At 45.5% G+C, this 11911-nt stretch overlaps 1 protein-coding gene across 1 annotated transcript; it reads left to right on the top strand.

Moving 5' to 3' along the window:
• The first annotated feature begins 10890 nt into the window (after window positions 1-10890).
• On the top strand, window positions 10891-11721 carry LOC111408331. Its single transcript, XM_023038101.1, has 2 exons — window positions 10891-11250; window positions 11323-11721. The coding sequence occupies exons 1-2, from the start codon at window positions 10891-10893 to the stop codon at window positions 11719-11721; spliced, it is 759 nt and encodes a 252-aa protein (XP_022893869.1).
• The last annotated feature ends 190 nt before the right edge of the window (window positions 11722-11911 follow it).

Below are 11911 nucleotides of genomic sequence, written 5' to 3'. Positions count from 1 at the left end.
TGAGCTGTCATCCGAGGACTTTGACACCATCTGTGTCATTTATCAGCTACCTCAAAAGAAGAGGTCTTACCATAGGCTGATCCCAAAGAACATCCACTTCATCACTTACGATCTGATGGCATCCCAAGGTAACCGGACATAAGTCTTTATTTTTTATTCCGAACTCTCAAGACTTGTACTAATTCCTTATTCGCTCTATGTAGACAACTTTAATAAGAAGATGTCGGTGCGCCCCAACTTCAAGACCATCTAGAAGATGATGGCAGAGGCACGGGCGTTGAAGGTCTCCTCCTCCTCGTACAAAAAGCAAATGGAGGATTTGGTGGAAGCCAGTAAGAGGCTTCAGCCTCTGACGGAGGAGGAGGTACCAGAAGACCCGGAGGCTGACCTTCGGAGGAAGGGCAAGAAGAGTGCCGCCTCTCTAAGACGCCCAACTGTGGCGAGGCCACCCCCAGCTCTGAGGCAGACCACAATTTCCATCGGGGAGGCCATTTCGAAAAAAAGGCCCACCCTAACTGAGCCCGCCACTGCCCCGGCCACAGCACCCCTCGCTGCATTGCCAATTGAACAAGTGTCGGGGCAGCAGAAGAGGAAGATGCCCCGTCTCTCTAAGGAGGTCGATTTTCTGGGCACCAATCCCGAAGAGCCCGTAAGGGAAGTGTTGGAGGCTCTTCTTTCAGAGACAGCTGCGGTAGCGGTGGTCCACAGCTAATACTGTACAGAGGAGTGGAGGGACCACACCGCCTCCAGCACGGCTGAGGATTTGGTGGCCGCGAACAGCGCCTACGTGGCTCGGGCCCTGAGTACAAGCGTCCAGTTTGAGGGCTTGGTGAAGGATCTGAACTCTAAGAGGGAGGACCTCGCCAAGTGCCTCGAGGAGGCGACGCACTAGGGGGATGCAGTGCGAGCGGCCGAGGCCAAGGCCATGCAGGTTGAGGAAGGGAAGAAGGAGGCTGAGGCCCAGCTAACTGCCGCTAAAGCAGAAATGAAACGGCTGAAGAAGGAGTTGTACGAGGTGGAGTGCCAAGTGGCTGCGGTGACTCGACGGCTTGATCATGCCAATGAGCACCACAAGCTCGCCACCGAGGCTCTGGAGGCCTCCAACAAAGAGAAGGCAGAGCTGAGGCAGAAGGTAGAGGCTCAATCAGAGGAGATTGCCTCTTTGAAGGAGGAGTTGAAGTCTGCAGGAGAGATGGCAGTCCAGAACTTCATCGACCACTTTGAAGACCATCCCCTGTATGACGACTTCGCCAATTTCTGGGCCTCTTGGAGTGCCCAAAGCTTATTGGGTCGACTGAAGGAGGTGCACCCCACTCTGGACATCTTTTCATTGGAGGCAGAGTTCGGGGGGCCAACTGGAGGTCGGCCTGATAGGCTTGTCGAGGAGGCTCCGGAGGCCCAGGAGGCGGCCAATGTAGAAGCCCCTCCAGCAGAGTAGGGTTACCTTTTGTAATGACTTTGGCCTCCTTGTACTTTAAATTTATTCAATGAAGTGAAATTTTTACTAAGTACTTACGCTTCTGCTTTTTATCTTTTCTATCTGTTAATACTTGTATGAATGACAAGCGTCAGACAAATTGCCTCGCGACAATAACCAGTTAATAACTGCGGACCGGACCACTCAAGTTAATATAAGTTTAATCACTTAAGCGAGTATGAAGCGACTCTTAATGCTAACCTGTTAATAATTTGAGATCGGACCACTTAAGTTAATATGAAGCGGGCCACTTAGCGTTAATCAGCTAATAATTGACGATCGGATCACTTAAATGAAACTTCTGAAGGACTGAAGAAACTATTCACTAACTGATGTGGCTTGGAACCGAAGATTTATTACTTAAGATAAATTACACCATCCTTTACTAAGGTAATTCCAGCATTTAGGGAATTTTACAACTAAGATCAGATCAGAACAATCGATTCATTATAACATACTGAGATCGGGTCGGAACAAAGTCTTATTATTGATAGTACTTCCTCAAGTGTTCGATGTTCCATTAATGAGGCAGCGCCTTTCCTGCCATATCTTCGATTTCGAAGGTACCAGGTCGGGATTCCCTGCGGATGCAGTAAGGGCCTTCCTAGTTCGGGCCAAACAATCCTGACCCTATTGGTTTAGAAGATTGGAAAACTCTTCTGAGGATGAGGTCGCCCAGGCGAAGAGTTCTGTTTCTTACCTTGGAGTTGTAATAGTGGGTCATCTTTCGATGATACTTTGCCAAGATTACTTGGGAGGTATCTCTCCTTTCCTCAAGGAGGTGTAGTTCGCTTATTCGAGCCTCGTCGTTGCTGATCTCATTGAAATGTATCCGTCGATGTGATGGGACCCCGACTTCGATTGAACTCATGGCCTCGGCTCCGTAGGTCATAGAAAATGGGGTTTCACCGATTACAGTCCGACAAGAAGTCCTGATAGCCTAGAGGATGTGGGGGAGTTCGTCAACCCAAGCTCCCTTTGAGGTATCAAGTTTCCTTTTCAGGGTGTGTTTGATAGTCTTGTTCACTGCTTCAACTTGCCCATTCGCTTGGGGATGATGAGGTGTCGAGAAGTCCTTATTTATGCCCAGTTCGTCGCATAAGTCTCGCATCTTCCTGTTGTCAAATTGCCTTCCGTTATCAGACACTAAGGAGTGAAGGATGCCGAATCTACAAATGATGTTTTTCCAAACGAATTTTGTAGTATTAGCCTCGGTAATTCTGGCAAGGGGTTCAGCCTCGACCCACTTAGTGAAGTAGTCAATGGCGACAACGGTGAAAGTTGCACTTCCTCTCCCTTTTGGAAGTGGACCAATAAAGTCAATGCCCCACTTGGCGAACGGCCAGGGGCTGGTTACTACGGATAGGCTCTGAGTAGGCTGTCTTTGTATGTTCGAGAAGCGCTGGCATTTGTCACATTTCTGGACAAACTGACAAGCATCCCTCTTCAGGGTCGGCCAGAAGTAGCTTTGGCGGAGAACCTTGTGTGCCAGAGCCGTTCCTCCGGAGTGATTTTCGCAGATTCCTTCATGGATTTCCCTGAGTATTTATGTGGCCTCTTCGCCTCCTACGCATCAAAAAAGAGACGAGGCAAAGCTTCTCTTGTAAAGGGTATCTTCTTGCAGGACAAAGTGTGCAGCCCTTCTTTTTAACTTCCTCGCCTCGTCTCTGGAAGCGGGCAGTGTCTGCTCCTTCAGGTAGGCGATGATGGGCTACATCCATAATGGGGTGCCTTCTATCCACAATATCTCTTCACCTTCGGAGGTGGAGGGCTTTGATAAGTGCTCAATAAGGACTACGTTTAGCAGCTCTGAGTCCATGCTGCTGGCCAATTTTGAGAGGGCGTCTGCATGTGCGTTCTCTAGACGGGGGACTTGAGTCAGTTCGAACCTTTCAAAATGAGGAATTATGTCCAGAACTACTTCAAGTACGCAACCATGTTACCATCTTTGGCTGTGAAGTTTCCATTGACCTGATTTACTATAAGCTGAGAGTCACTGCTCGCCTGGAGCCTCCTGACCCGCATCTCCTTAGCGAGTCTAAGACCTACCAGAAGGGCCTCGTATTTGGCAGCGTTGTTCGAGACTTCGAACCTCACTGCACAATTTAGCTTGTGGCCTTTCGGGCTTTCCAATACGATCCCTGCCCCTACGCTAGCCTCTCCTGAGGACCCATCTACGAACAATTTCCATGTGGGGGGGCTCGGCTGGTTCCATTATCGCCTCCATTTCTGGGGCTTTGGCAAAATCAACCATAAAATTAGCAAGGGCCTGGCCCTTGATTGCGTGTTGAGGCCGGACTCACTGAGCTCGATTGCCCATTTTAGCAGGCGTCTTGATGCGTCTGTTTTTTGCATCACCTGTTTTAGTGGAAAATTGGTGAGAACTTGTATTGAGTGGGTTTGGAAGTATGGCCTCAGCTTTCTTGAGGTTGTGATAAGGGTGAGCACCAGTTTTTCCATGTCTAGGTAGCGTGTTTCAGCTGGGAGAAGTGCTTTGCTGATGTAGTACACTGGCAGTTGGCGCTCATTTTCTTCCCTGATCAGGACTGCGCTGATCGCCACGTCCGAAGCAGCTAGATACAAGAGTAGAGATTCATTCGGTTGAGGTTTTGATAAGAGAGGCGCCTCTCCAAGGTGCTTTTTCAGAGCCTCGAAGGCTTCTTCACACTCCGAAGTCCATTGGAATTTCTTTCCTTACTTCAACACATTGAAGAAAGGCAAACTTTAATCTGTGGCTCTGGAGATGAAGCGACTGAGTGCGGCTATCCGACTGTTGAGACTTTGGACCTCCTTCGGTTTCTGAGATGACCTCATTTCTAGCAAGGCTGTTACTTTCACTGGATTCACCTCAATTCCTCTCTGATTTACAATATACCCCAAGAACTGGCCCGATGCCACTCCAAAGGTGCACTTGAGGGGATTCAATTTCATATTATACTTTCTAAGTATCTGAAAAGTTTGGTCGAGGCGACTCACTTGTTCGGCTGCCTGGAGGCTTTTGACCAACATGTCGTCCACGTAGACCTCCATGGTTTTGTCAATGAGTTCGGCAAACATCATGTTGACCAACCTCTGATATGTAGCTCCGGCATTTTTCAGTCCGAAAGGCATGACTTTGTAGCAATACAGGCCCCTGTCCGTAATGAATGATGTAGCTTCCTCATCAGGTCGGAACATGGGTCTCTGGTTATACCCTGAGTATGCATCCATAAAACTCGGTAGTTCATACCCAGCAGTAGAGTCCACAATTTGATCTATTCTTGGAAGTGGGAAGCTATCTTTGGGGCACGCCTTATTTAGGTTTATGAAGTCCACGCATACCCTCCACTTTTCGCTAAGCTTTTTCACCAGAATCGGATTGGATATCCACCTCGGATAGATGGCCTCTCTTATGAAACCACTGCTGCTAAGTTTGTTTATTTCGTCTTTCAGTGCCTCGTACCGTTCCGGATTGAGGACACGCCTCTTCTGTCTATGGGGGCATAGGAGGGATTGATGTTAAGGTGATGGCAACTGATCCTAGGATCTATTCCCACCATATCTTCATGTTTCCATGCAAAGACATCCAGGTTCCCTTTCAGGAAGCGTATCATCTCTGCTTTTGCTTCAGGTGACAATGACTTCCCTATACGCAAGCCCTGACTGGGGTCTTCCGGGTTGACGGGGAAAGTCTCCAATTCTTCCATTGGGGTCGTATTTGGTTCAGGGTCTATTATTCGGGGATCTAACTCATCAAGAGGGTGTTTCTATTTAGGGACCTCTTCCATGTCGACGTCTCCCTCTTGTTTAGAGGTATGCCCTTGTTCAGGGGCATCGAGCATTTCCACGTCCGTATTGACTTTAGTAGGTACCTCAATTAGGATTACATTAACAGTTCGGGGCTCGGACTTTCACAGCGAGTTTAAGTAGCATGCCCTGGAGCCCATCTGATCGCCTCGGACCATAGCAATCCCATGTTCGATTGGAAATTTCATGCACAAGTAGTGGATGGATGTGACAGCCCAAAGATCTTTCAGAGCGGGTCTGACCAATACTCTATGATAAGCCGATCTGTGATCTACCACCAGAAATTCCATGAAGTGCTGGGCCACTAGGGGTGCCGAACCCATTTCGACAGGCAGGGTGATCTGCCCTCGTGGGATGATGCTGTCCCCAGTGAATCCGAATAGTGGGTCGGTCATGGGGATCAACCCATGTTCAATTTGTATTTTGTCAAAAGTGGAGCCGAACAATATGTTCACGGAACTGCCATTGTCAACGAGCATGTGTTTTAATCCATTTCTAGTTAATACGGCTCTTACAAACAATGTATCACAATGAGGGTGGTGAACCCCTTTTGAGTCTTCCTGGGAGAAGGTGATTGGGGTCATCATATCTGCTGCTTGCGATTCATTGACAATGTAAGTGATCATTGGGGAGTCCTTTGTTTCCCTTGTGTAATTCCTCTAGGCATTCCTGGTGTTGCCACCGACGTGGGGTCCCCCAATGATAGTATCAATTTCCCTGATGACCTGGCTTCCAGAAAATTGGGCTTGGTTTCCCTGTCTTGATTGACCTCGGTCCCTTGATTCTCTTCTCCTAGGAGATTGTTCCCTGTGAGCTCTCCCTCCCCTTCTCGGGGAGGCGGATCTTCGAGGGTATTCGTCCCTGATGGAAGGGTGTGGGTCACTTCGATCAGGGAGTCGATTGGCGTCTCGACACTCACTAGTGTCATGTCCATAAAGTTGATGGAACGTACAAAACCTTGTCCCTTCCAAGGGTCTGTTTGACCTTTTCTTCTTCTTCTTCTTCTTCTTGTTATCAGCCCTTCCAGATGGTCCCGCTTCGACAGGGGCATTATCATATGCCAATATTGGTACTGCATTCAATGTGGCGGAAGCCAGGGCCTGTCCGGATGTGGGGGCTATTGTATGACCCGCTTGGGTCCATTGCTGAGTAACAAGGTGTGCTGCGGGTCCTCGACCTACCTGCCTCTGAGGAGGAGGGAGTCCCTGCGCGGTACGGTTGCGATGATCAATCATTTCTTCACTAACAATTTCCACTCTCATCATTTCCACCAGCTCGTCATATGTGGAGGGATTCTTGCTGCGCACGTCCCTCCACAACAAAGTGTTCATGTTGAGCCCACCCTTCAGGGCTGAAAGGGCTTCTCTGTCAGTGACCTGTTCACAGTAGGTGATTTCGTCTGTAAACCTGGCGAGATAGCTTTTCAGCGTCTCCCCAGGGGCCTGCCTCATATCTTGCAGGCGTTGAACTGGTGCCTCTCTTTCCTTGCGTGAGAGGTACTGGTTCAAAAATATTTTCTTCAAATCTGACCAACTTCTGATGCTTAGGGGAGGAAGCCTATTGTACCATACCTCGACGGCCCAGCCTAGCGTTAAATGGAAGGCTCTGCATTTTAAAGCAGGCGAGGCTCCCCTCAGGCTCATCTGTGTCATGTACTTGGTGAGGTGCTTCTCCGGATCCCCCTTTCCTTCATACTTGGGGATCTTAGGGGGTATGAAATTTGCTGGCATTGGGAAGCTTTGGATCTCCCTTGAGAAAGGGAGGTTACCATCATCATCGTCAATCTCATAAGATCGACAGGGCTCATCTGACCCTTCATCATCTTGGATGTCCTGGGGAGGTGGATGTGCTTTTCTTCGACTTTCCCAGTCGACTAGGTTCCTTCTTTCTCTCCTATTTCTAGGAGGAGGAGGGGAAGCATGTTCTTGTTCGTGATCTGGACGAACTGATCCTCTTGCTGGGCGGACCCTATTGCTAGGACCCTTCCCTATCCGGTCGAATACGCTTACCGACCTTTGGTCCTCATGTTCTTGAGGAAAATTGTCCCCCAAGCGTGGTTCTGATGGCTGACTCCCTTGCACATACAATGTTGCTTCGGCATTCATTTCCCTTTTGAGGGGACGTTCTATGTGCCGGCTCATGTGGCCTCGGGAGTGAGATACAGGGACTTCCAGCACCAGATAAGATCCTTGGGGCATTTGATAGCCCTGATGACCCTGGGCTTGCATGAGGAGCTCATGCATTGCCATATTTTGAGCTGCTATGTCTCTCATACCTGCAGCTATCTAAGCCATTCCTTTAGTGAGTATGGCTGTTCTTCCACCTCGACGACGCCGGTGATGTGGTCTCTGATGAGTAACATTGTTATGGAGTACCTCTCTCATGGGGTTGTCGTCTTCATGGCTATAGTTCATCCTATCTCTTTTTCAAGGGTAGTGAGAACTCAGATTGTAACTCGACTTTATTCTTTTTCAAGAATGTTTCATTTTCAGGGTTAGTCGCTAGTTTTCTGGTAACTTCTCCGATGGAGAATGCAAAACTTTGAATGGGAAGCGTTTCTCACAGACGGCGCCAATCTGTTGACCTCGAAAATGGCTCTTCCACGTGGCCAATCGAGAGCTACTCCACGTATTCCTCTCTACGAATAATCAGCGAACGGTCAGACACACGCGGCCGGGACCGACGAGGATGGTGGCAGTCGTATACGCTCCGACAGTCAAGTCAGGTTTAAGTGGTCGGAATAGTATCCAGGGGCTATGCAAATCAATGATAATGGGGGAGGAGAAAATATATAAGCTTGCTATGGAGTGCTATGTAGTTAGATTTTCATTGCCTTTGCCTCTTGCCAAACCTTGGGTATTTAAAGGTGGTATGAGCCGTTGGATGTGGGATGCGTGTATACATCTGACGATATGAGGCGTTCGTTTATAGGCGTCAATCAGTCGCGTCTGTAGAGTGGGCGGACAGCTTGTCTCTTCTGAGTTGAATTGACATAAAGTTGATAAGTCATATCATCTAGCCTCATGGAGACGTCAAATCAATTTAAACCATAGGTACAGGGAAGATCTTGGTATAAATTTCTTTCTGAAATTGGCGGCGAATCCTCTAATCGGGGTCCACTTGGTCTTGGCCTCGGCCTCGGGGGCGAGGTACTTTTGGTCAGGTACTACTAGTTTGCAGGTATTGCTGACATCATTTCAGAAGCACTTCGGATGGGGCCTTTATCAGGTCGGAACATATGGTGGTGAGCGTCCAAGGCGTATCAGATCGGTCTCAGATCGGAGCCTAACACCCACTATAATCTCACAGGTCGTTTTGAGACATGGTGACGGTTTGGCATCAGGGCAAGTGCTCGGCAATCTGAAAAGCTTTCAACTTTCTAGTAAAATTTTCAATTTATGTCAACGTATTATGAATAATTAGACGGTACTTTTAAAGATCTGTTTTGTTCAGTTTTATATGCTATTCATGTCAACCATAATTTGGAAATGTTGGTATGCCTATGACCGAAGTTTATTCACTGCTGATTATAATTCAAGATTCTATCTTCCATTTGAAAATGGTATAATTTGGGCTACGTTCCATATTTTAGAGTGAAATCAGTGGCATTTGAAAGTCTAAGAGTCTTCTAATAGTAGCCTTTGGAATTTCCTTAAAACATTAGCTAGAGAAAAAGTTATGTCCATTTTGGTAAATTGTGTCATTTTAAATTCTGGTTTCTGTCAAGCAGGTTCGAGCAATATTTTCATGCTACAATCGTTATCATCAAGCCCCCAAATTTTTATATGTGGTACATATATGAATACTTTAGTCCTTGTAAAAATTTCATAAATTTTAACAAACATTTGCTAGGCCAAATATATTTTTTTCCGCTGTTATTCAATCTGAAATTGCTGAATCGCCTCCAAATGTGTTCTAAAACCAAATTTCGCCATAATTTTATAAGTTTTTATGAATAACTACTTCCCATTATATTTTTAAAACCCAAAACTTTCTAATCTACAAATTACTTTGGTTAACATCAAAAGGGTCGAATCAAAGAAAGATCGATTATTTTTAACACTTTGGGTTTCGAGAATTCGGGGCGTTAGAACTTGTTATTGGAGCATTGGTTCATTTTTTGTAGACTCACATTAGAAAGTAAATCTTAGGAGTGTTGTATCACATATAAGTTGAACGAATTTTTTTTTCTAATGAAGATCCTGAGCACTATGCTTGTCATGCTGAGCCATGCAAATTTGAGGTAAAGAAAGTTTCATAAATATGTTTGCATCTATGTGATGATTATGAGAAAGTTCATTTGAGATTCAATACTTGAAATGTATGTATGAATATTAGCATACAATTTGAATACTTTTTGTAGATAATCAGTAATGTGCTAAGTATTTTTTTGGAGAACATGACGAGATTAAATGTTTGTTTAAGTCCTCAAGAATTGACTAAAACTTATTAGACACCCACTTATTGGATTTTGAATAATTGGTGTGACTCAGATGGTACGGATTAAGAAAACTTGTAGGAAGATGAGTTCATCGATGCCTCATCGATATGAGATCTTGAGGCAATATGAAGAGTATCGGTGGAATCCAATACACAACATGGGCCAACACATTTGGGAAATGTTAGTAAGATGGAGGGAAGTGAGACAACTAGGTTATATGGTCACTCGTCGTTGAGCCACCCGCCTCCTTATTAAGACATTGCCAGAAGAGTGGCTAGAGGTGGTCGAATCGATTTATAATTATTTATGGGAGGTTGTTGTGCCTACCTTACCTCGAGAGATTAATTATGAGGTCTTCTGCGCAAAACTAATTGAGAGGTGGGAGCTGGCCTGACTTGAGATCCCTGAGGACGATAGTGTACCTACCGAGATGCACGTCCACCTATTTTGGATGATGAGGTTTAGTTTTCTACGAAACCTAGGATTCATAGAGGCTGGATTAATGATTATGATAGCAATGATGAATAAGTGAATTTGAGTAGTTTTTATCAGGTTTAATTGTTGTTGGTGTTTAGTAGGATTTCTTCTATGATGATGTGGAATAGCACCAGACGCTCTTTTACTATTTTTTTTTATTTTTATTTTTGTCTCCTGAAGGATTTGTATGAGACAATAATAGAGGATGTTGAGTTATGAATCTTTTTCCTATATCGTTGGTTCCTTTAAAAGAGATTGCAATTATTCTGGCATATAGAAATATAGCACAAGCGAGGACAATTAGGGAGTTAAGGCGGGAGATTGATGAGTTGAGACAAGCCTTAGCTGCTCAGGTTACACCTCCAGCACCTCAAGCTTCACTAGTTCCACAAGCTTCGCTGGTGCCACCAACATACCCGACTGTACGCCTGTTCCGATAGTAGAACGATTTCGTAGATACCGACCACCTACCTTTGATGGTGGAAAAGACCCTCTAGCAGTTGATGAGTGGTTGTGTACTATCGAGAAGATTTTTCGTCACATCTCTTGCCCATAAAATCAAAAAGTATTATGTGCAGAGTTTATGCTAATCGGTAGAGCAAGCCGTTGGTGGGAATCTGCATCACGCACTCGCACCGAGGAGGAACAACGTAACTTAACTTGGGATCAGTTCAAGATGAAGCTAATATAAAAGTTTTTCCCACAAGCTATGCGAGACCACAAGGAGATGGAATTCTTAAGACTGGTACAAGGAAATATGGAACTTTTTGAGTATGAGAGCAAATTCAAGGAATTGTCCCGATATACCCTACATCTTGTAAGTACAGAGTTCATGAAGGCAAAATATTACGAGAAGGGCCTGCGTCCAAAGATCAGGCAGATCGTGAGTTCACATGATCTCACCAATTTTCAAGCGGTGGTAAAGAAAGTTCAAATAGTGACTTACTCGGGGGTGAAGTTGGTAAATCAAGGACAACGTAAACACTTGGGGAAAAGGAAGTGGCAGGACAAGAATAGGAATACGGGACAGTTTAAGAAGCAGATGCATGCGGGCCAGTCAAACAATCTTGTATCCTAATGTCTTAAGTGCAGCAAGTTTCACAAAGGAGAATGTCTGTATGAAAAGTATTTCTGCTATAAGTGTGGTCAACCCAGCCATGTGGCTTCTTTGTGCCCATCAATTAAGAAATCTGAACAAGAGAAAAAGGGAAAAGCAAGGGTGTTTGCTTTGACTCACGATGAGGATACGAAAAATTCTAACGTGATTGCAGGTATTTTATCTGTCTCTAATATTCCTGTTAACGTCCTGATTGATTCTGGTGCAACAAATTCGTTCATATCTAATGCATGTCTAGCTAAGATTAATGCTTTATGTCAGAAGAATGCTAGTGTATTTGAGGTGAGTATGCCATCAGGTGGAACTATTGATGTGGATAGGATAGCAAAAGGGGTACAGATAGATTTTGATGGACTGACTTTAGAGGCTGAATTGTATGTTATAGATATGAAAGATTTTGATATTATTTTAGGTATGAACTAGTTAGGTGAGAATCGAGCCACGATAGTATGTTTTGAGAAAGAGGTAATTTGTCGAAGACCGGGAGAAGAGGAATTCAGATTTTATGGATCGAGGATTAAGGCACTTCCTCGCGTTATCTCAGCTTTAAAAGCAAAGAGCATATTGAGAAAGGCTGACTGTCAAGGATATCTTGTCAGTCTTACTAGCACAT

The sequence above is a fragment of the Olea europaea genome, chromosome 13 (genome assembly GCF_002742605.1).
Source record: "Olea europaea var. sylvestris chromosome 13, O_europaea_v1, whole genome shotgun sequence".
Taxonomy (NCBI): domain Eukaryota; kingdom Viridiplantae; phylum Streptophyta; class Magnoliopsida; order Lamiales; family Oleaceae; genus Olea; species Olea europaea.
Note: the sequence above shows the minus strand (reverse complement) of the source record. Positions and strands in the feature narration are given on the sequence as shown.